This window comes from Lissotriton helveticus, chromosome 3_1, assembly GCF_964261635.1.
Source record: "Lissotriton helveticus chromosome 3_1, aLisHel1.1, whole genome shotgun sequence".
Classification (NCBI taxonomy): Eukaryota; Metazoa; Chordata; class Amphibia; order Caudata; family Salamandridae; genus Lissotriton; species Lissotriton helveticus.
The window spans coordinates 352143256-352167914 of NC_136061.1; the positions used below are offsets into that span (position 1 = coordinate 352143256).

Genomic DNA, 24659 nt, shown 5'->3' on the forward strand with positions numbered 1-24659 from the left:
CACGTGACAAAAGACTTCCCTCCTTGATGCCCCCCTTGATGCCCCACTAACTGCCCACCACTTCGTTCCCCACTGTACCAGACACACGCCCTTGGCTGGGAAAACTTGAAGCCTCACTCTCTTCCCCAGCACCCTCTGATCTGTCTTGGATTGCCGAATGCACAATTTCTTCCCACCCTCCTGGCCTTCCACATCTACCCATTCCAACCCCGAAATACCTTTTCTACCCAGCAGTTCAAAAACCTGTAAGGCCCCGAAAAACATCCAGAATATGACAGTCAAAAAAAGAACCCCTTTCCTTGTATATCTCAGGGAGCATCGCTATCATTTTGCCTAACAGCCGCTGTGATAAATGCCTTCTAAGCCGAGGCAGCACCCTCTTTGCCTAGACCATCCCCCAAACATTCTCCTTCCCCGTTCCCTTGCCGAAGGCATATAGACCCATAAAAGCTTGCACGTGAAGGCAATGCCTGCCAGCTTTCCCGCTATTGTGACTGAAAGCCTTTTCCAAACAGTGTGAGGATGTAATGTACTACATCTACTTCCCTACCCCCACTGCTGTGACCTCTCCTTTGCCCCCCCACTTTAAACTTTTTCCAGGCCAGAGCATACACTTTTCTGATGGATAGGGTCAGCGACCCTACCACCCACTGCAGCATCCTCTCTCTCCTATGCTCCACATGTTTTCTGGTATCATCGTTGTGTCTTTGTCTGCCTCCATGGCCAGCCCATGGAACCTCTTCCACTGTGAACGAGACAAAGCGTCCAAAGTGTCATTGTCCACCCCTGGCACATGCTTTGCTCTGAAGGCGGTAATTGCAAACACAACAATGATGGACAGAATGTGGATCAATGTCACACATTCACCCCAGTCCAAAGATCTGGGCCCAAATCCATCGTTTTTCCACTCCACACCACCCTGGGTTAGACAATGGCGATATGCAAATCACAGCTGACCCTGTGCCCCATGGGAACAGTCCAGTCCGAACTACAAAAGCCATGTCCTTCCCAGAACGGAAACAAGCATCCGAGGACCGGCCCGGTTTCGAGGTAACACCTCTCATCAGCCCGGCTAGCTTGATTCCAGTGGTGTGGAGTGCCTGGGACTCACGTCTGAGCATCCCCAGTACACTTAGAGCGGTAACTGTGCCCATGGGGCACAGGGTCAGCGCTGATTTGCATATCGCCATTGTCTAACCCAGGGTGGTGTGGAGTGGAAAAACAATGGATTTGGGCCCAGATCTTTGGACTGGGGTGAATGTGTGACATTGATCCACATTCTGTACATCATTGTTGTGTTTGCAATTACCGCTCTAAGTGTACTGGGGATGCTCAGACGTGAGTCCCAGGCACTCCACACCACTGGAATCAAGCTAGCCGGGCTGATGAGAGGTGTTACCTCGAAACCGGGCCGGTCCTCGGATGCTTGTTTCCGTTCTGGGAAGGACATGGCTTTTGTAGTTCGGACTGGACTGTTCCCATGGGGCACAGGGTCAGCGCTGATTTGCATATCGCCATTGTCTAACCCAGGGTGGTGTGGAGTGGAAAAACGATGGATTTGGGCCCCGATCTTTGGACTGGGGTGAATGTGTGACATTGATCCACATTCTGTCCATCATTGTTGTGTTTGCAATTACCGCTCTAAGTGTACTGGGGATGCTCAGACGTGAGTCCCAGGCACTCCACACCACTGGAATCAAGCTAGCCGGGCTGATGAGAGGTGTTACCTCGAAACCGGGCCGGTCCTCGGATGCTTGTTTCCGTTCTGGGAAGGACATGGCTTTTGTAGTTCGGACTGGACTGTTCCCATGGGGCACAGGGTCAGCGCTGATTTGCATATCGCCATTGTCTAACCCAGGGTGGTGTGGAGTGGAAAAACGATGGATTTGGGCCCAGATCTTTGGACTGGGGTGAATGTGTGACATTGATCCACATTCTGTCCATCATTGTTGTGTTTGCAATTATTGCTCTAAAGGCAGCATCATGCTTTAAACAACACATGACGAAAACTCGCCGCAGCTTAAGTTCCTGTTCATCTCTCGCAGACTGCCTGTTCGCTACATGTACAACTGACATATTATCTACTCTGAGTAAAACCTTTCTGTGAGCAAGCTCCTGCCCCCATAGAGTCACTACCACGACTAATGAGAAGAATTCCAGAGAAGCAATGCTCTTAGCCCTCTGCATACATGCTGCTGGTCATTCTTCTGCGCACCACCTGCTGTGCCAGTAAAGCTCAAGCCTGATCCCCCCCAAAGGCATATGAGTACATCTGCTTGTCCTACTCACATGCCTTTGGACTGATCATTGGTATCCCAATGAAATCTTCCAGTAATCTGCGTCACATGCGCAAGTCCTCCATTGTGCCCGCAGACAGATGCATGTGATGATGGGGCAATGACAGCCCTGCCAAGGACATGTCCAAGTGCCTACAGAAAGTCCTACCCGTCCTGACTACTCTACACGCAAAGTTCAAATGTCCCAGCAAGACATGACCATTACTTTTCGTTTGTCCAGCATTGTGCCCAATAACAGTTGCATTTGCACCTTCTTGTCCACTGGGAGGCATACTTCCATCGATACAGAATCCAGTTCGATACCCAAAACGAAAGCAGTGTTGCTGGCCCATAGTTTTTTCCAGAGCCAATGGTACCAGAATGTCTCCCACGAGCTCTTGAAAACTTGTCAACTGCCATCGACAGGCTGCAGAATCGGGCAGCCCCTCAAAAAAGAAATCATCCAGATAGTGCGTTACAGTCCACTTCCCCATGTGCTATGTGAAAATCTACTGTAGGAAGGAGCTGAATCTCTTAAAACAGTGCACAAGCTATCACACAGCCCATGTATAAAGACTTATCAGCGTACCATTGTCCCTCAAACTGTATGCCTAGCAACTAAAAATCCTCCAGACGAACTGGCACAACTCACCCACGCACGCAAAGCGCTCCACAACATTGGCCTCGAATACCTCAACAACCGCCTCTCATTCTACACCCCCGCCCGCCAGCTCCGCTCCACCAACCTCGCCCTCGCCACCGTCCCACGGATTCGCAGAACCACCACTGGTGGAAGATCATTCTCCTACCTGGCCGCCAAAACATGGAACTCCCTCCCCACACACCTACGATTGACCCAGGACCATCTCACTATCAGGAAACACCTCAAAACCTGGCTATTCGAGCAGTAACAGTACCCCCTCCCCCCGCAGCGCCTTGAGACCCTCACGGGTGAGTAGCGCCCTCTATAAATGTCATTGATTGATTGATTGATTGATGTCACACTTCTCCATGAGTGCCCCCTTCCGATCTGTTCTACCAATGCCACGGCCACATCCACTGAGGACTGTGATGCCGACGTAACCTCACCTGGAATAAAGTCATTAACCGAGTTCCCTACCGGCCATGACAAGTGCTGTATTATTCGAAATTGCATCCATTCTTTTTTCAGCACCACCCCGATCGGTGACACAATCAAATTGGGCATAGACCATTGCCCAAATGGTCCCTCCATTCTGCCATCCTTCACTTCTTTTGCCACCTTCTCCCTCACAACATGCTTATGTGTTGCCACAGATTTCAAATTGTCTGCCCATCTTGTGATTCTGGGGCCCCTGTACCCCAAACGAAACTCCTCCTGGCAACCGTCGCTCAACAACTTTGTGTCCTGTCTGTCATGAAATTGCATCAACCAATTGTCAAGCCGGTCACCCTGAATTGACATATGAGCCTTTGTCCATTTTGCCATGTGCCCCTGTCCTCCCCTGTTTCCAGCTGCTGGATTACCCAGTTGTCCATTATAGCGTCTTTGGTATTGGTTCTACTGTCCTGGCAGTATATCCTGTGCATTCCTCCCACTCCATATGTCTTCCCGAGCAAATTTCTTCCCGAACATATTGAAGATTTGTTCCGGAACTTACAGAAGTCTAGTGCACAAGTCTTTATTGAAGTCTTAGCATGTCCCATTGTTCCCCCGTGCCTTGGCTGCGGTCCCCAACACCCCTTGGGTGGGGCGGGGCTGAAAGGGCTGATACACCAACATTAACCCACTCACTGTGTATGTTGTCTTGCCAAACTGAACTGACCCCATTGTTTGCTGGCATTTCAGTGTCAATTTCACCACACTTTGCCTCTGTGTCCCATGCCACCATTGCCCTAAGCTCCTCGTCATAATGTGCCCATGCATACCCTTCGTACGTGACGTGTGCCATGCAAATTACGTCCATGTATTTAAAGAGGGATACACACTGCTCTGGATATGTTTCGCAATACACGCTTGCGAAAATTAGAAAAGCCCTTGTTCAATTTTCTATTGATGCCACACCGCCTGCTGCATGCCTCGCCAGGCGCACCATTACCCACGCGTCTGGGGTGAGCTAAACCATGAGACGTTCCTCAGAATGCAGGCGAATGGCTTCTTGAACGCGAAAATACTCCATAGCTAAATTTCAGTACCTCTACTCAAGAAATGCAGAAAAAAGTTTCCTGACTAGGTACTGACGGCCACCGTGTCACCTGCAAAACGGTAATTGCCTTTATAAAATGTCTGGGTATATAATGGCTTAAAGCCCAACACAGCCCAGCTCAAAAGCAGCCCAAAAGAAGCCCGATGCAGCCCGGGCTGCACCATGTCCCAAACTCCCTGGGGGCAAACCTCTCCATGGTCGCCTGCTCACCCAAAACCCATTCTAGAATGTTTAGTGAAAAGGTACAAAAAGGGGGAAATGGCAACAGTCATAATAAAACCTCCATTGTTCATGTTCTATGTGATGAGGGTGCAGTCCTGAAGGATTATCAGTAGAAGCAACAAATGGACTGATAATCGGCTGCTTTGAAGACGGCAGACTCTGCAGAATTGAAACTGGACGGTCCTCCAGACAATGAGGCGAGAAATACACCAGTACAGGCTCTGAGGTAATAGATTTAGCATGTCGGTGCTCTGCAAGAGTACAGACTAAAGATGGCTGCAACAGCAAAGAGCCTGGTGGCGAGGAGGAACCAGGAGAGTTTGTGGTCAATCTGAGTTCAGAACTCTTTTATTTTTATATTGACAAACATGACGGTAAGGGGTTGACTCTACAGGAAACTGTGATACGTTAGCTCTGGGGGAATCTATGAAGGATCGGTTTATGTTGTCACTCGTGGCCATCTTAGATTGGGATCCTTTCCTGGTAGTAGCATTCATCTTGAAGTGATTTCTCTTCCAAGAGGGAACTGGTTTGTTGGAGAACAAGCAGTGTAGCTGCCTAGCAAGTGTGAACCATCTCACAAGCTATTATTTATCAAGTGGAGCTGTAGTAATATGTTATTTTCTGTATTGGCAGTATTTATACATCATTGACCTTGACATGAGGGACACAGAAGGGCTTTGCATGGTAATGTGAATCCAATCAGAGACCTAATTACACAGCGAATGGGATGACAATTGCATAGTTACAGGATACAAGAAATCCTTTGAGGGGGGTGCAGAGTACAAGCAAGTGTAATGCCCTGACTGACAACTAGACATCAGTACTGTACCAGTGTAGAATTGGTCCTTTGAGAATGTCAACCAATGGCATACTCTGACTGACAATGAAATGTTCAATTTTACTGAAGCGAGCCCAAAAATATCACTGCTGTGCCATTGGATGTCTGTATGTCCATCCAGGACCTCAGCCAATGTGAAGCTGCGGTCACTGGTGGTCACTGGTGATCACTGCTTCACTATTCTCTGCTTGTGCTTCCATGCGCTCAGCCAGTGCCATACTCTGGATATCAGGGGTCTTGATAATTCTGACTTTAGATCACCCGTAGTGCAAAATGATTTTACTTTCCTTGCACACACTTTCCTACAACCTGATGCAACCTGGAACAGGAAAACTGCAATATACCGAGTGGGGGAAACCTGGAGTATCACCACATTATCCACCATTTTAAGCTGCAAACTTGGGATGGAAAACAGCACCTAGTAAATACCACACCCTTACATGGGACACCGAGGGAGACCCTAAGACCCTGATTGGAGGTGGTGTTCATAGAAGGTGGCATTTATAGGGTGTAGTGTTTCCTACACCTGGGATTCATCCGCGACCAAGCGTCGGTTAATTACAAGGAGAAATGACGTCTTTTTTATGAGTTTTGTGGCCCACGAATAGAGCATAACAAGCGGATTCTATATATACTGCACTAAATTCTGCCTATTTTGCCTTTTCTCGGCTGTTGTCCGTGTCTGGCTTTTGACAGCTGTTTCCTTGCAAAATATGTTAGTAAAAAATTGCAATTTGAAGTGCAGTCATTATCACAAACATACAACTTCTGGCAGTCATACATTCAATAATAAAACACCAAATAAATAAAAGGTAAAGATTGGTCCTAAGAAAAAGATTTCCTGCATGCCCGGATACTTACCTTAATGATAATGTTGGTAGTAGATATTGTAGAGTCGATATAAAGACAGGTCAATATTTAATCTCTGATTGTCTAGTACAACCCTGCTGAATTAATTACCCCATATAACTCCATGTTGTAGCTTATGAGTGTGCCTACCTGACAGGAGTAAATAATGTTTTCAACGGCAATAAATAAAGCTTCTAAACATTGTGCTGAACTGATAATTGAAAATGCATTTTTTTAGATTTTAAATTGGTTAATTTTGTAAACTTTGCCAGATGCATTTTGAGGAGGGTTTGAGGCGCCTTCATTTTAAGACTCAGATGCCGGTTTCCGCCACAGGGAGGTGTACATGACAGCTAAGCCCTCTTGTTCTGTTGCCTCCGCAGTATGTGCATTCTTACATCAAGGACCTGAGCACAGACCTCTTCCTCGCGCTTCTGCACCATCTGTCTCAAAGTGCAAATGTCTTCCGGGAGACCATCAGGCACGACCGCTGGAGGCAGATGTTCACCGACCTCTTCCTGGCCTGTGACCATGGGAAGGTAGGTGGGGTGCGCGAATTCCTCTCTAATCTGGGGGAGGGGGGAGGAGGGTAGTGTGTGAGAACTATGGGTAGAGTTTAGGTACTTAGAAATTGAAAAGTATGTCAGAGAGGGGCAATGGAGATGTGATGGGCACTATTGGAGAGCAGTAGTGCCGGAATTTGTGGAGGAGGTCATAAGGAGGGGTGAAGGGGGGGGGCAAAAAAGACTGTCGGACCAGGCGCCACCTGCGCTAAAGCCGGCCCTGCACACACCCACAAAATAGTAAGACCATCGCTATTCCTAAACTACACTTATAAAGTCACTGCAACCCTAAATGTCACAAAACAGGTGTACATGTACTCCAGCTTAGTCTTGGAGTAAGTCTAGCATCTTGGCACATGTACCCTCCTAGCATTCTCACTGAACCAGTCTTTCAGCTAAAAAAACTCCTATTACACCTTCGAGTCCTTCTACGTCCAGCAGTGCTGACTTTCACAGAAGGCAGGGTGACCTAGTGCCACAATGAAAGGAAAGCCTGAAAATATTTCGTTCTTCTTGGGTGGTGGGGAGGGCTCTAAAAGCATTTTTTTGTTTGGAACGCTGAAACTCCTTGTATCATTCCTGACTTTGTATTCAAAATGACAGCACCATATTGTAAAATCTCTGGGGCCAACTTGACAAAAACGAGCTTATATGTTTTGGGCTTTTTGTGTGTTGAGAGAAAGCATTTGAGAGTAAATTGTGCGCTCTTCAGGGTCGGCTCCTCTACGTGGGCGGAGGAGCATCACCCCACTGCTTTCTCGCAGTACGAGAAGCAGAAACATAAAATGATACAGATACCATTTTATGTTTCTGCTTCTCGCACTGCAAGAAAGCAGAAGAATGGTTCGGTTGGGGGCAGGCGGGTGGGCAGGTCGGGGAGGAGTGGCTTGCCCAATGTTGTGGGCGCTGACTGTTTGGTCGGCCCAACACCCCCGAGGCCGACCAAACCAGTCATGCCCACTCTCCCTTTTTCTCCATGTAGGCTGCATGCAGCCTGCATAGAGAAAATGGCCTTCCCATAGACACCTGTGCGGTCGGTGTCCCAGCCAATCACAACGCTGCCATTGCAGCGTTGTGATTGGCATAGGGGAGGTGGGGGAGGCTACCTGCTTCTGCTTCCTGTGAGCTGAGAGAGGAGACGCGACGCGGGACCGGAGGCGAAGGTAAGGTTTAATAATTAAAAAAAATTAAATTACACCTCCCGCGTGACCCCCTCCCTGCGCGACCCCCTACCCTCCCCACACGCGAGTCATGCCAGACGCGACTGGCGCATTTTAAGAATATTTGAGAAATCTTGAGAATATGATACACCTAAATGCATGCCGGGTAAAAACGGTGTACTACAAAACGCAGTAGTAAAAAGGTAGTTAGTCCACACCTAGCTTAGGGCCAGCTCTCATAGCCCGGAAAAACATTACAAACCAAGGAGCACAGGGCAGGGTTGGGCCCAGGCGGGCTGGCAGGGAGTGAAGGGTGAATACAAGTTAACCTGAGTCGAGATCCTTCTTGCTTTCTTTCCAGCTTGGCGTCTTGGACAGGCAGAGGGTGCTGTTGCTTCTGGAGGCTTTCTATGACAGTGAAGGATTGGAAGACGCAGGTTGGGGTTTTCGTAACCCTCGGCAGTGTGAGTATAGAGCACACAGCTCTTAATTTGAGCCGGTGGTTTCCTGAGCCTGTTCCCGTATTTAAAGATGAGCCGAAAATCAGTTGTTTGATAATTAAGTATACATTAAAAATGACTACTACCTGCCACCCAAGACATTCTTAAAACTTTGGCAGCCTCGAACAGTCTCAATTGTCACACTTTTAGCAGCGTGATGGTTAGTAGTTGTGTAAGTACAGTGGCAATGTGTGGTGCAAACTGCTGTGGTCTCCTGACGAGGGCCCCGGCACTTATGTTTTTACAAACTATGCACTGAGAGCACTGTGGCATTCTTGAATTTGTGGGAAGGTTTCTGGGTCTGTTCTGGCTTAGCACTTGACAGGGAGGGGCAACTATCAGGAAAATATACCCAGGGAAGCCCAGTATTGTCCCACCAGGCCGGATCCATGCCAGATTTCAGGATAACCCTCTACAATGTAATGGATTTCTATTTAGATTCACGTTATGTATATTTATCGTAAGTGGCTACCCTGCCATTCTGGGTCATTGCAGCATAATATCTCTTCAAATGTTGCATGCAGTGATTCAAACTTCCTTGGAAGGATGCAGTAAAATGTCACTAACCTCATTAAACCACAGTACTCTCAAATTTGTTATCACATCACTGAAAAATGATGCTTTCTGCAGTTATTTGCAGCCTTTAGACTGTAAAAAAGCAACTAATTCTGTGCTGATGTACTCTGGCAAAAAATAGGTAATTGTTTTCTAATTATGAACAACCCTGCCGTGCCTATTTAGTGAATGTGATGAATTGTGGTATTATTGTATTGATGGAGTCTTATCTTACACAGGGCCCATGATTGAATTTCGTGAGATGGATCCTACCGAATTCTGGGCTGACTTTGATGAAGCGCCAAAAGTCATTTTATCAGAAGGATACCTGACACCCGAAGAATCCTTAGAGGGCCTTGAAGTCCGTGCATCTGGGGTCATCTCTGGTGCTTTGGAACATGTAGGATCCCAGACCGATTGGGGCATGGACTCAGTGACTGAGCGACACAGTGTGGAACGCGTAGGGTCAGTACAGGAGAAGAAAAGTAGAAGTGATGGGGCTGTGGACTCAATAGGTGAGAAACACAGTGCTTCTCGGGTAGGGTCAGTACAAAGGAAGAAGAGTGGGAGTGACAGGGCCGTGGACTTAGTGGGTGAGCAACACAGTGCTGGTCGGGTAGTGTCACCACAAGGGATGAAGAGTGGGAGTGACAGGGCTGTGGAGACAGTGGGTAAGCAACACAGTGCTGGTCGGGTAGGGTCAGTACAAGGGAAGAAGAGTGGGAGTGACAGGGCCGTGGACTTAGTGGGTGAGCAACACAGTGCTGGTCGGGTAGGGTCAGTACAAGGGAAGAAGAGTGGGAGTGACAGGTCCGTGGACGTAGTGGGAGAGCAACACAGTGCTGGTCGGGTAAGGTCAGTACAAAGGAAGAAGAGTGGGAGTGACAGGGCCGTGGACTTAGTGGGTGAGCAACACAGTGCTGGTCGGGTAGTGTCACCACAAGGGATGAAGAGTGGGAGTGACAGGGCTGTGGAGACAGTGGGTAAGCAACACAGTGCTGGTCGGGTAGGGTCAGTACAAGGGAAGAAGAGTGGGAGTGACAGGGCCGTGGACTCGGTGGGAGAGCAACACAGTGCTGGTCGGGCAGTGTCAGTAGAAGGGAAGAAGAGTGGAAGTGAAAGGGCCGTGGACTTAGTGGGTGAGAAACACAGTGCTGGTCGGGTAGGGTCAGTACAAGGGAAGAAGAGTGGGAGTGACAGGGCCGTGGACTCGGTGGGAGAGCAACACAGTGCTGGTCGGGCAGTGTCAGTAGAAGGGAAGAAGAGTGGAAGTGAAAGGGCCGTGGACTTAGTGGGTGAGAAACACAGTGCTGGTCGGGTAGGGTCAGCACAAGGGATGAAGAGTGGGATTGACAGGTCAGTGGACTCAGTGGGTGAGCAGCACAGTGCGGGAAAACTTGGGTCGGTAGAAATGAAGAAAAGTAATAATGTGGGCCTGGGTGCAGCAGGTTCAGCAGTGTCCTCGGAGGGGAAAATGACGGTGCCTGATCACGCTATGCCAATCCTGAAGGAGAATACAAACACGAATGCTGGCAATGGTGATCTAGTAGCAGATCCAGCACAGGGAAGCCCACCTGGTAGCCATCCTCCTACCAGAGAGGCCAGTACAAATGTGCAAAACATAGCCCCAGGGCGGGAACATAGTGCTTCCATGCAGAGTCCTTCCCTAGTGATGGATGTTCAGCCCGCGGGAGATGAACAAACAGTGGTTCAGTCAGCAATATCCTCCACATCGGCAGACAGAGTGAAAGACGCTGAGAGTTTTGCTGAGGAACCCACAGTTGGTGAGGAACATGGTGCTACTACAGTGACCGAGGAGAAACTACAGAAGGAATCTTCATTAGATGTCACCGAAGAAGCAAAAGACTCAGAAGATCAGAGAACAGGTAAACAGATGGTGGTGAAAGTCATGATCTCAAACACCTGTTAGGTTCAATCAACAATGTATAGTACTGGCCAAAATACAGAAATAGTGGTTAAGGACTGAGAATTACTGTAAATCACAGGATAAAGGCGAACATAGTCAAGCATGAACCTACTGTAGAGTACAGGTCAAAAGACAGGCATAGTGGTCAAATACTGGATGATACTCTGAAGAAGTAAAAAAAAAAAAAGCAGAATAATGGTCAAGCACTGGGAGTTACTATAGAGTTGAGGTCAAAGACAAGAGTGGCCAAGGACTGGGAGTTACTATAGAGTTAAGGTCAAAGACAACAAGAGTGGCCAAGGATTGGGAGTTACTCTAGAGTACAAGTCATGAGAAAAAGATAGTAGTCAAGGACTCTGAGTTATCATAAAATACTGGTGAAAAAACTAAAATAGTGATGAAGGATACAGTGTGGAGTAAAAGTCTAATTGTGGAAATCAAGGTCACAGACTCAAGTTTATCAAAACGGTCAAAAGACAGAAATAATGGTCAAAGACTGGAACTTACTGTAGAGTTCAGGTCTAACGATAGAAACGTCCGTGAGACTAAAACTTTGAATGGGCAAGTGAAAACTATTTAGACTGGGATAAACATACTAAGGAGGGATTGCTGTTTTGGGATAGTGAAATGTAGGTGGATATGCCTTACCTTGTACAGTTGAAAATGTTCAATCACAATGATTGAAACCAAGAAACAGTAGTCAATGACTGGGAGTTCTTATAGAGCACCGGTCAAGAGACAAAATAGTCAAGAACTGGGAGATTTTGTAGGATACAGATCAAAAGACATAGTGGTCAAAGGCTGAGAGTTATCGTTTGACTACAGTTCTGAAAGACCAAAAGAGTGTTCATGCACTGGGAATTATGGAGTACGCATAAAGATAGAAATATTGCATAATGTCTGAGACCTATCACATAGCACAGATCAGAAGGAAGACATAGTGATCAAGGCCTGAAATTTATTGTAGAGTACAGGTCAAAAGACTCAAATAGTGATCATGACTGGAATCACAGGAGGTCTGCACTGGGCAGTGTAAGTGTATATACTCTAGGCCAAATGATCTTGCAAGGTTTCTTTGGACGAAGGATCCAAGGTCCCAGATTTCCAAACACCAGGTCCAGTTGTGTAATTCGCAGGTAAGGTAAGTAGTGCCTGCCTTTATGATGTGTGTCGTTTGGTAGTGTGGGCTCCTAAATCATGTATGTATCTGAGTCTTACTACTTTATTGTGTTTACTGTATGAAGACGTGAGGACACTAAATGTTTATATTTCTCTGTAATTATAATAGGAGATGTGGGTGTGACAAAGGAGCCACAGGACATTGACGGTATCCCCTGGTCAGGTAAGTTGAGGCCCCTAAGTTCTTGTGATTTTTCTGCATGCAGTGTCATGCTTGTACCCCTCTCCCCTCACCCAGAAGTGCAGGCAACTGGTCACATGTCTTTTCATGCCTGCCGCCATCCTTGATCTCAATGCAGTCTCGGAAATATTTCCTTTTCTATCCGGTGCAGGAGACCTCTTGACCACCGACCTGGCTCTAAAGTATGGGTCTTACGGGAACAGAAGCCTGGATGAGTGGAGCGTGGCGGCCTCGCGATATACAGGTAGATTTGTCATTGTGACAAAAATTGTTAATGTTTCACTTGCTTCAGAATTCCTGGCAGTGCAAGACCTGGGCAGAAACAGGTACTATTTCCAGACTCCAGGGGCCTCATTTATGAGGCCTTGCGTCAGTTTTGCGCTGCTGATTCGTCACTTTTCGCATCGGCGGCGTAAAACATGCTCCTTGTTGCGCCATATTTAAAAAGTGACGCATCTAGGTAGATGCGTCACTTTTTAAACCCCTGCGCCACATTATACCTGCGTCAGGTATAATGTATGCAGAGGGGGCGATCCCCCACAAAAAGCCTCGTAATAGTGACGCAGTGAAATCTATGAGATTTCACTGCGTCACTTTTAGGACGCTGTTGCGTCAAAATCTTGCGCCTGCCTCACAGCAGGCGTAAGACTGACGCAAGCCCTTTCACATGGGGCTTTCCCCATGTGAAAGGACGCATTGCTGGAGTTGCGTCACTTTTGTGACACACTCCAGCAATGCGTCACTTTTGTGCTTACAGATACGTCAGAAATACTGACGGATCTGTAACTCCTTGCGACATGATGCGTCATACATTAAATATGACGCATCATTGGTGTCGCAAGGAGTGCGCAGTGAAAAGTGACGCATCGCTGTTTTCACGCAGCGATGCGTCACTTTTCATAAATAAGGCCCCAGATCTGGTATGGGTAGGATATTTCCGGTGCAGCTTCTTATTTGGTATTTAATACACTGTTTATTTTAAGCAGATAAGAAAACCCTCTAATGCCATGGGGGCCTTAAGGGCTGTATAAATCTCATGATAATGATGAACTGAGCCATATTGTCACATAATTAGGTGAAGCGCGGAAGCTGGATTTAGAACTCAGGTCTCTGCCTGGGTCCTTGCCATTCAACTCAACCACTAGAGGACTGGCTGTTCGGAAGGGGTGTTTTTTGTTGTTGTGGGTCAACTGTTTCCTCGTAACCACTGAAGGACACACAGCTGATTGTGGGTTCATTACCTTGCAGTTGTTTGGTACTCTCTCGAACTGGTAGGAAAAGCTAGACTGCATGTTAAGAAATACAATGAAAAAATATTTTTTAAAATAACTCTGCAAGTTAAAAACTGTTCTAAAGGGCCCTCAAAGGACCATCTCCATTAAAAAAAAAAGACTTCAAGGGAACCTGTAGGTAATTCTCATCATATCATTACTGGGACAGAAAGTGCTGCCTAAATCGTCAACTAAAAAAATACAATTGGACAACATGCAAAAATCCACAGCAAACAACTGTACATAAAAGCTTCTCCCTCAAGCACACAGACAGTGGTTTGAAATAGAAGACTTGTTGTAGGGAGTAGCCAGGCCCACATTTCACCCTCAGTATATTTATAGAAAGAACAATATCTATCAAATCAGAAACACAGGTAGCAAATACCATTGGTGAAATGAGAGGGTGTGCATGTGTGGTAAAACAAAAAAGGGTTGGCACAAATGAAAGAAGCAAACATTTAGAATTAAGATTCTGTCCTATACACTCTTGTGAGACCTGCCATCTTAGGCGTGGTTCCACCCCAACCCTTTTCCCTTCAGATGTTCTGTTAATGCTGACTTTGTTTGTGCTGGTCTTTGGAGTCTGTGCATGTTACCAGTGCTAACCAGTGCAAAAGTGTTTGTGCTCTGTGCTCAAAACATGTTGGCACATTTAATATACTTATATGTCCTAAGGAAAGTTCACTACATCTGCCCAGTGCTTGTAAATTAAATGCTGCTAGTGGGCCTGCAGCGCGCATTGCCCCACCCACTTAAGTAGCCCTTTGAAAATGGCTCAAGCCTGCCATTGCAGAGCCTGTGTGTGCAGTTTCAATCTATGTCGGCTTGGCAAAATAAACCTTTTGCCAGGCTCAAGCCGTCCTTTTAAATACATATATGGAATCCTAATTTTAACTCCTAACTTATGACAAAGTTGAATTTTAAATTACAATTCTGAAAATGGTACTTTTAGAAAGTTAGCTTTTTTATGCCGTAGCCATTTAGTGCCTACAGCCTGTCTCTGGTCACATGACTTGGTGTGGTTGGCAGTTGGGTTCTGTATATTCCTCCTAGATAGCCACACGCAGTGAGAGCTCAGGTGTGACTGGATGGGCCACCACAAGCAGTTTTGGAGGGAGAAGCTGCGGCCAGCCTCACTTACACCTGAGTAGGCTGCGTCCTGTCTCCACACAAAATGCTGCATACTCCCTGTAGTTAGTCTAGAGCCAGGGCCAGGAAGGATCCCGGGCGCAGGCCGTCGCATCTCTCGTTGACAGCAGCCTCGACGACAGACATTGCATCGCAGCCTCGCAGCTGTTCGGAACGTACGCATCGGCGTGACTGCGCATTGCATCCCTGACACTGGACTTCGCATTGAAAGCCCTCGTCAATGGGATCCTAGATGTCGACTCAACAGGAACACGTACCGCAGCCGTTATGCATCTCGGAACCGACGCATCGCCTCGGTTGCACAACGCGTCTTTGAAGCAGGTCCACGCAATGCTCCGCCTACCAGGATTTAGGATACTCTGTTCAGCAGGCCTAACTGGATCCCTGCACAACCAGCGTTACACCTTTTGGTGCTTTTCTCTTATTTTATTTGTTTTTATTAATTTAAGCTCTGTTTTACTAACCTGGTGTGGATCGATTTGTGTGGTGTTTTCACTGTTTTACTGTTTGAAGTGTTGCACAAGCACCATACACAGCGCCTCAAATAAAATACAAATACAATCCAGATTGCCTCAAAGTTAAGCCTGATTGCTCTGTGCCAAGCTACCACGGGGTTGACTACAGGTTGATTTGGGGTGTGCTTGTACCTTACCCTGACTAGGACTGTGGTTGCTGCCAGTGGCGTAACAAAATTTGTGGGGGTCCCCTTGCAGGGTGCGTGGAGTGGCCCCCTCTGGACGCAATCTGGAGCTTTCCAGTAGAAGTGCAGTGATGAGGGGCCCCCTGGTGGCCCCAGCCTCTGGGGGGCTGCGGGGGCATGTTTTATGCCCCTTGTTGCTGCTTGAGAAGGGCTCATACCTAGTCAACCAGTAACCCGATTACTAATATTTCTGTTTGCCAGTGTTGGTCAATATTAGTCCAGGAGGGCTGGAGTTATACCATATATATTTTCAGGATAACCACTCACTATAGAGATTATTTCCCATTACGATTCTTTGCATGAAACTATACCTTTGGGAGATAATCTGAAAAACTGGTATGGCTCTGGACCTCACAGGCCAATGTTGCATTATACAATTACACATCTCCAAACCAGGCAGGGCATTGACTTTCCAACATCTTGATGAGCACCCTGTTGTATAGTGGGTATCATACATGGCAACTGAGATCATGCAATTGCTTTGCAATTGAAAATATAACATCATTAGGGTATTTGGTAAGCAAAGACTAAGTTGCTGTAAAGTGGCTCTCAGCCCACAATCACTACACACAACACTCAGTTGTGCTGAAACAGTATCATAGATGGGGTGCTGACATCAATCTTATGCCACTGACGTCTCAGGAGTTGTGAAAAATCCATGTATTACAAAAAGTGTAAGAATGAACCTTGTCCATTCATCAGGACAATGGTGGGCGAGTAGTGTGTGTCTAGCTGGGCATTTTTTGGTGCATTATCCCAAATATATGTCTAAAGCATAGTGTGCTAGTACACTGCCTTTTGCGGAAAGCACATTTTCATTGAAATGGCCTCCCATTTGAATTTTTCCTGCTGCTGATATATTTTGAAATATTTGTATTTAAATTTGGTTGTATTTTACAAAAAATGTCCTATCCTGCAGCCTTTTCTTTCATAGTTCCTGGAATGGAGCAAATATGGGTCAGTGCACTGATTTCTGCCACTAGAGGTGGAGTGATGTATCTGAACCAAGACCAACCACTAGCATGTGGACATACTTCTCTGGTTGTAGGGAAGAAATAAGCGCCTCTCCCATTACTACTCCTAACTATTGGTGCCCTATGCAGCTGCCTAGGAATGCCTGGACCTAGAATGGCGTCTGAAAGAGGGTATACAGTGATTAGATATGGAAGAGCATACCCCCTTCAGTACTTTATAAGGACACCGCAAATCATTGCAAAGTCACAGAGGTGACCATATGGAGGCAGAAAGCCGCTGGCCCAGTGTCTTTTGTGGTCACTAAACTGCAATATCCTTTATAATGTAAATTAAGGATGCATTTGATCCCATATAATAGATAGGTGGGCTTTTTGTTACCCTCCTCTGCTGGAATGTGGCACCATGACCTGTCGTATGATATCTTCCATCATTTTTTTTTCCTTTGGATCCTGGCATTCTCAATTCTGAAATTAAAGATAACATACCCCAGAATTCAACCTGCTGTACGCTAAAAAGGCAGGACTTGTTGTACATTTCATACATGACATTGGACATCTTGGCAGCTACGTTGAGGCCTGTAGGAATTAGCAGTGCTGGCCATGAACAACAATTCACCAAAATGTCTGGGGCACCCGTATGTGATATCACATGACATTTTACCTTCAGTTTCACTTACACACACATGCTTACATATAAACACATTCGACAGATGCACACACTGTCTCTCTCATGTAAACACACACTTACCTGCAAGCATGTACACAGCATATTTTAATACCATTTTTTTTAACTTACCTCAGCTGCCATCAAAGGTCATATTCCAGCTAAGTGTACACCATTTTGATTACACTAATATTACATAATGAAATATTATTCACTATTAGTGTAATAACAGAATTGACAGAAAACAAGGAGTTTGGCGCCCCAACCGACATCCATAGCTGCCACTGTGTTCCCTGCACTGATTTTGCCAGGGGTTGCAAGACAGTGCCAGGGGTTGTGGCTGCGACCTAAATGACGTCCATGGTGCCAGCACACCCGGAAAAAAATATTTTCTTTCACTAGTGAAAGGCAGGGGCGAGGTGTAGGCAATAATATCAGGGGTGTTTGAGGCTGAGATTTTCCAACTAGCAATAAGGTGTATCCGACTCAAAAGGATTGAGCGGGCTATCACAACTGACTGTGATAATGGACAGGATTAGGGCATTCATTTTCAGTTACTTCAAAAAGTAAAGCCAGCCACTGTAGGGATAGTCTGGACTATATTGTTCACTCTAGTCCAGTTCTTCCTCAGAGTAATATAGGGCAGAGAGGCTCAAAAGAGCAGGCTAGTATAAGCCCATATCTAACATTGGCAGACCAGGCTTAGGATGGGGAGCAAGAGCGTAGGATTTTTTGAGGCCCAGATTGCATCTGCATGAAATGTCGACACCTTTTCAACACTCTGCCTTCCGACTCTTTGCCAGAAATTTCACTTGTGCCCCCTCATGAACACTCACCCACAACCGAAACTCACCCAGACACCTAGAAGCAACTCTGTTCACATAAAAGAGCCATGAGTTGTATGAAAAGACTTCAGAAATGCAAGATAAAAATTTTAAAAAACAAATACTCTTAGAGATTGGAAGATGGGAGTTAAAATGTAATGTAAACAAACACTGTATTGCTGTTATGGATTACCCTCAAGTCCTTCTACTGTTGTGAATTTGAGCATTGTATTTCCCTACAAAGGACATGAATTTAGGACATGATAGGGAACCTTAACAAAGTTTAATGTGGAGTGAGTGATTGGCAGAGGTCCAATCAGATCTGTATCCCCGACTCTGGCTACGCATCACAAACATTTTCAATATGCTATACTACGAAGCCATGGTTGTTGCTTATTTATGTTATGCTACAAGCAACCATTTACCAAGCAAATAGTAGTAGCTTGTTGTAAGTGTAATATTACTTGCCGTATTATGTATCTGGATGTAATGACAGAAGCTGCACAATACCAGTCGGGTGGCACACTAAGCTAAGCATATATTTTCAGCTTATGTGTTTTTAAGCCATGCCCTTAATTACATCGGCCACGGCCCTTTGAGAGACATCCCCCCCAGTTTTCCATCCTAATTAAAGCCCGGCCGACAACTACAGACCAATCACAAGTGGACCTTTCCTGGGCAAACTGATAGAAAGAGTAGCATTTGGCCAGATGTCACAATTTATTGAAGATAATGTCATGCTTTGAGACTTTCAAACAGGATTCCGTCTAGGAGGAGGCACAGAATCTGCCCTCTTTGCCATCTGGGGTGACCTTAAGAACAAAGTTGACTGGAACGGGTTTGCGGCACTACTTCTCTCGGACCTCTCAGCTGCCTTTGATACGGTTGACCATGACACTCTTCTACTAAGACTCTATGAAGGCGGCATAGAGGTGACCGCTCTTGACTGGATCACATCCTGCCTTCACAACAGAACTAATCTGATCCATACGCCCCCTTCTCATCCAAATCATACTTCACAGAAGCAGGGGTTACTCAAGGCTCAATCATCTCACCCATGCTTTTCAACATTTACATGAAGTCATTACCAGCACTGATCATTCAATTTCACCTCACATGCTATAACTATGCAGCTGACACACACACATGCTCCAACTGGAAAGCCCAAAAACATTGGAAAATCAAACATTTTCAGTTTCCTCAGAGCCATGGATCTGTGGATGACATGGGGCCCTTTGAAATTGTATGCTTCCAAAACGGAAATACTTACATGTGATGATTGGAAATATTATGACCCACTCGCCGCATGGCCTGACCATCTGGGAACACCGCCTAAAGTATCAAAGGAAGTAAGAAACCTTGGAATAACAATGGTCTCCAAGCTACCAATGAATGTCGGGCTTGCCGCATTATGTACTGCTGTGAGGTATAAAACAGCCACGCTCCCGACGCTGAACGCTTTGCATTCTAGTGTTCCAGGAGTACCGCTGTGCCTGCTACCTGTTGACACATCGTCTTCTTCCCTTCCATGGCAGTCGAATCCTGCTGGTCTATGGCGTTGTATGGTTTTCTCGCCTCTCCGTTACTTCCCTGCTTTTTTGGCGAGCCTGGTGGTGGCGGTGACTTCCTGGCAATCCCCATGGCAGCCGTGACATCTTGGTGATCCTGGTGGTGGTGGTGACTTCCTGGCGATCCTGGTGGCGGTAGTGACTTCCTGGCGATTCTAGCTGCGGCGGTGACTTCCTAGTGTCTCTGCTTTGATCCTGGGTTGTAGCGTGATTCGGGCATTCCACATCAATGCCTTGTGGTGACGGTCACTTCCCAGTACCCCTGCTATGTCTCTGGGTTGCAGCAGTGATTTATAGCATTCCCCATTGACTCCTGAAGGCAGTTAAGTGGGTGTGACGAAGTACCGCCACGTCAGACAGAAGCACAAGTTGCTGCAATTGAACACTTTCCCCCTCACCTCTTTCCATGCCCTCTCCTCTGTTTTTAGACAGGGATCACAGAGCAGGAAAGGGACTGTTCCTTTAAGAAATTCTCACTTTGGGACCCGTCTTCAGATCATGTGATTGGTCATGTGATCCGCCCAGCTTGAAAACGGAAGAAACGGATCAGAGAGCGCGTTCGACTCCAGCTGGGAGAGCGGAAGGAGGAGACCTGGAAGAAGAATAAAGAAGAATCCAGACCTTCTTCGTATCAACGGGAATCCGAAGAGTGACAGGACCACGAGGCGAGGAGGAAGGGACGCCAGAACAGGAATGCCGAAGAACCGCTCGCGAGGAAGAACCAGGGAGGGAACCGGACCCTATTCGCCATCACGCAGACGCCAGACACGTTCCAGGAAGGATGTAGCTACACAAGGTATGGGACCGGTTTGAAACTGTGTGGAGGAAGGCGGCTGGTGCTCCCAAGGAGGGGATGGGTGGAGGGAGTTAAGAGGGAGAAAGTGCTCGCTGTGTTTTTGGTTGAACTGCACTTAACTATTCTTGGAGTGCAAGAAAGCAGTAAACACTGGTGTCGGTATCAGGTGATATCTCCCTTCACTCCTCTCCTCCTGATCACTGTATAAGGACATCAGAGCCATGTCCTTACATTATTTTTGTTGTTTTCTTTTCTTTTACTTTGGCCGCTGAAACCCCAGTGAAATCCTGACGAAACAGGACGAGAGAGAACGCCTGAAACCCCCCGCTTTCTGATGCAAGAGAGGAAAGATGGCGGTTACCCACAGAGCGAGCACGAAAAAAACCCTGAGCATCCAAAATCCCCGTAACCAGCTGTATTGATAATAAATTAATGGAAACACTTAAAACGTATCCCTGTCTGCTTCTGCACCACGCCACACATGGTGTCAGAAGTGGGATCTACCCTCCATAGACTGCAGGTATGGAGAACCTTATTCAACAGTTGATACGTGGCTAAGAGAAGCTATGGTGGGCTGTAGAAAAACAAATGTCCTCAGCCCAAGCCGACAGGGATATGTTTAAGGACACCAAAAGTAATCAGGTGGAGTGCATACAGAAAACAGCAGATGATCGGTTGTAGCTAGCGGCCCAGCTCCAAGCACACCCTCGGACCAGTCCCAAGGTATCCTTACAGAAGTATCGTCCAGGGGAAGACCCTAACGCATTCCTCCTAAACTTGAGAGGGCTGCAAGAGCATCCGGTTGGCCGGAAGCTAAATGGGCTTATTTTTTGGCTCCCCTCCTCACCGGAGAAGCACAAGCTGTCTATCAGGTAGTATGAGAAGTTGGCCTGGTATATGATGTCCACAGTTCTGTGGGCACCTTCTATCAGTCCAAACAATCCCTTATGGTGGTGGTTGTAAGTCAACCTTATAGACAAGCTATCCTAGGGGTAGCATGGACTAAGCAGCCTTAAAGGCTTAATTCCAAAGGACATGTGAAGCCAGCTGTTTTACCATATGCAATCCTGTAATATCAAATGAAAGGACACCACACAAGTTATATATTATCAAAATATATGTATTTATTCTCAGAATAATCCCCACTACTCTTTATGAGCAATGATGCACAAGCGTTTAAATAAAAGCACAGTTAAACATATACAAGTTGCACGTTTTTGGATGAGGCCGGTGGCCACTCAAACCATATATCAAAAAAGTGTTATAATAATCACTAATCGATCGGGGGTAAGGCCTAGGGCCTTGTGAATCGCTTGTACTACACTGGACTAACATCAGTTAGGACGGGAGTAGCCCGCGGGATTCGGGTGCAGTGCCTAAAGCACAAGCTTGCACCAATGTAAAGTCAATGGTGCGTAAAAGTTATCGAGTTACAGTTTTAAGAGTCTTCCGACTGGACTAGAAGGACAAAACTTTAGACTTAGACACTAGAGGTGTAAACCTCTACAGGAGCATCGGCGTTCAAGTGTTACCTCACCCACAGGAAGCGGGTGCACAGGTGCAAAGATGTGTCGGGTTTCGTCACGCAGATCTAGGGTGCCTGGAGATGAAGATGCTGCAGGCGTCCAGAAGAGAAGTGTCCGGTGTGATCCAAGGGTGGATCGAAGTTGAAGAGTACCTGAAAGCAGAGGGGACAGAGTCTGGGTCACTAGCCAGTGACCAGGAAGGAACCACCAGGCAATGTCGGGTGCAAACAGGTCGATGTCATGTAGCTTCTCTCCGCTGCCACGTGGTCTCTGGGGCACCGAGGATGTCCTGGAGTGAATCACGAGCTGTCCACGAAGGCTCTCGCTGTCGGCGGTGTCGGCTTCCGGATCGGAGTCAACAAGCCTTGGCAAAGGCAACCCACGCAGGATTCAAAGATGGCTTAACACTCGGACCAGCAAGGTCTGAGTGGGTGCTCCTTTTCAGGGGAGCTAGTGCCAGTCTGGAGCAACCAGACCAGCTGTGTAAATTTGTAGGTTCATCGGTTCTGGGGCCACTAGCCAAGGGGCAAGCGACCGGACCAACGCGTCGAGCAGAAAAATGCAAAAGGGCTCCACGCAGCACTCGTCAAGTGTGGAGTGGTGAGCTTCAGTGCAAAAGCTGCTCTGGGCTGGAGCTTCTCAAACTCCAATTCATAGTTTCGAGGGAGCCTCGGTTGCTGCACGGTCAGCGCTTCGTGGTTTATCCAAGATGGCCGCTCCCAAGCTTCAGGTCGCCTCCACGGGTCTCAGCTCTGCATAGACTGTGGATCAGGCTGTTGGAAGGCCGGAAAGCTGGCTCTTGTTGGTCTCTGTCGCTCGAGTTCCGGCAGGAACTGCAACAAAGCACACGTCGAGATGCTGAATGGTGCCTGTTTGCACAGGGTGGTCACTCCTTGACCACAAGGGAGATTCTTCAGTCTTGCACGAGGAGTGGGGTGTCGAAGGGCCAAGAGTTTCGTTTCATAAGTTTCAGCCAGGATAATCTGATGTGCATTGGCACTGCTCCCACCTATATTCCAAATCTGGGGGCTGGATTACCTACTAGGTCCCTCCTATGGGTGGGACCCAGGAAGGGGGTGGTTACACCCCTTTCCCTTTGTCCAGTTTGCCGGCAGGACTGGGGCTGGAGTGCCCCAGAACCGGTTTGACTGGAATCTGCCCAGGGACACCTTGTGCACCCCAGGCAGTATCTAGTTTCTTTCAACCCTCCCTGCTACAATCCACTATCTCCTGTCTGGGGTGGTGTGACACCTCCCTGTGACAGGAGATCCGTTGATCAAGCCTCCTCTGCCGAGTTTCGGTCAGCTGCAGGAGGCCAGACTTGTGTCTGTGGCAGCAGCATCCATTTTGTGATGCTGGGGCTCTGGTTAGGATTAACCGCATTTGCAGTAAGTAACATGTCTTCTCCCTCTAGAAAGATGGAATGCTACCCCCGTCGCCAGAATTGGCGAGGGGGTAGTATTCCAAAATGTATGACACCAAACATGACATGTTTTGATAAAGCCAAACCAAAGTTAGCATTAACCGCAAGGATTATAATGCACTTAAGAGTATATGGTATGGCAGTATCACTAGAACAGCTATAAGGAAATGGTTCCGAAAGCTGCAGACAGGCTCAGCTCATGCTAGAGCACCATCTCACATAAAACCAAGCACTCTGCCTCCAGGATTGTTAAGGCCTGCCATAGGAGTGACTCATAGGTATATATGTGTCCAGATATAGGTTTAGACATAGGTGTACAATATCTAAGCAAGGGGTGATTACACCACCTTGCCCCAGCTGAGGGATCAGCCAGTTGTGTCGATTTAAGTACCAGCCAGGGGTGGCAAAAGATATGCTGCAGCCCCTGGTAGGCCTTGGATGCACCTATGCCCTTGGCACCTATAGTGCACTGGATAGGGGCTGACAAGGTGTCCAGTACCAAATTGGTGATGTACCTAAAGTACATGTCTGTGAATTTAGAGAGAGAACAGCAGGCTGGGGGTCTGATTAGCAGGCCCACAGCCACATTAAGTCGAAAACCAGTGAAGCAAAAAGCAAAAATAGGGGTGACCATAAGATAGCAGACCCTACTCTCCTACATAACCCCCCCAAATGCAGGGACATTAAACTTAACCTTGACCAGATAAGTCTTCATGTTCTAAGTGGAAGTACCTGGAGAGACCATCTGCATTACCATGGTCAGTCCCTGGGCGGTGCTCCACTGTAAAGTCCATCCCCTGTAGGGAAATAGACCACCTGAGCAGTTTGGGGTTTTCACTCTTCATCTGATTAAGCCACAAGAGGGGCTTATGGTCTGTCTGAATTAGGAAGTGAGTACCAAACAAGTATGGCCTCAGCTTCTTCAGGGCCCAAACCACAGCAAAGGCCTCCCTCTCAATGCCTGACCAACGTTTCTCTCTGGGAGTCAGCCTCCTGCTAATGAAAGCAATGGGCTGGTCTTGACCATCTACATTAAGTTGTGAAAGCACAGCTCCCACCCCCAACTCAGAAGCATCTGTTTGAACAATGAACTGTTTGGAGTAGTCAGAACTCTTAAGGATTGGTGCAGAGCACATGGCCTTCTTCAGGTCATCAAATGCCCTTTGACAGCTAACTGTCCACTGAACCTTTTTGGGCATCTTCTTGGATGTCAGATCATTTAATGGTGTCACAATGGACCCATAGTTCTTTACAAACTTTCTGTAATACCCAGTCAGGCCCAAGAAGGCTCTGACTTGTGTCTGGGTAGTTGGAGGAGCCTGGAT

At 47.1% G+C, this 24659-nt stretch overlaps 1 protein-coding gene across 2 annotated transcripts in view; it reads left to right on the forward strand.

The window, feature by feature from the left end:
- EFCAB5 (EF-hand calcium binding domain 5) overlaps positions 1 to 24659 on the forward strand; it is a 335299-nt gene that overhangs the window by 106589 nt on the left and 204051 nt on the right. For both annotated transcript variants that reach the window (XM_078680019.1, XM_078680020.1), the window contains exons 6-10: positions 6758 to 6913; positions 8459 to 8561; positions 9392 to 11038; positions 12368 to 12421; positions 12591 to 12683. In XM_078680019.1, the coding sequence (XP_078536145.1) occupies positions 6758 to 6913; positions 8459 to 8561; positions 9392 to 11038; positions 12368 to 12421; positions 12591 to 12683 (2053 nt within the window). The remainder of the gene's footprint in view (positions 1 to 6757; positions 6914 to 8458; positions 8562 to 9391; positions 11039 to 12367; positions 12422 to 12590; positions 12684 to 24659) is intronic.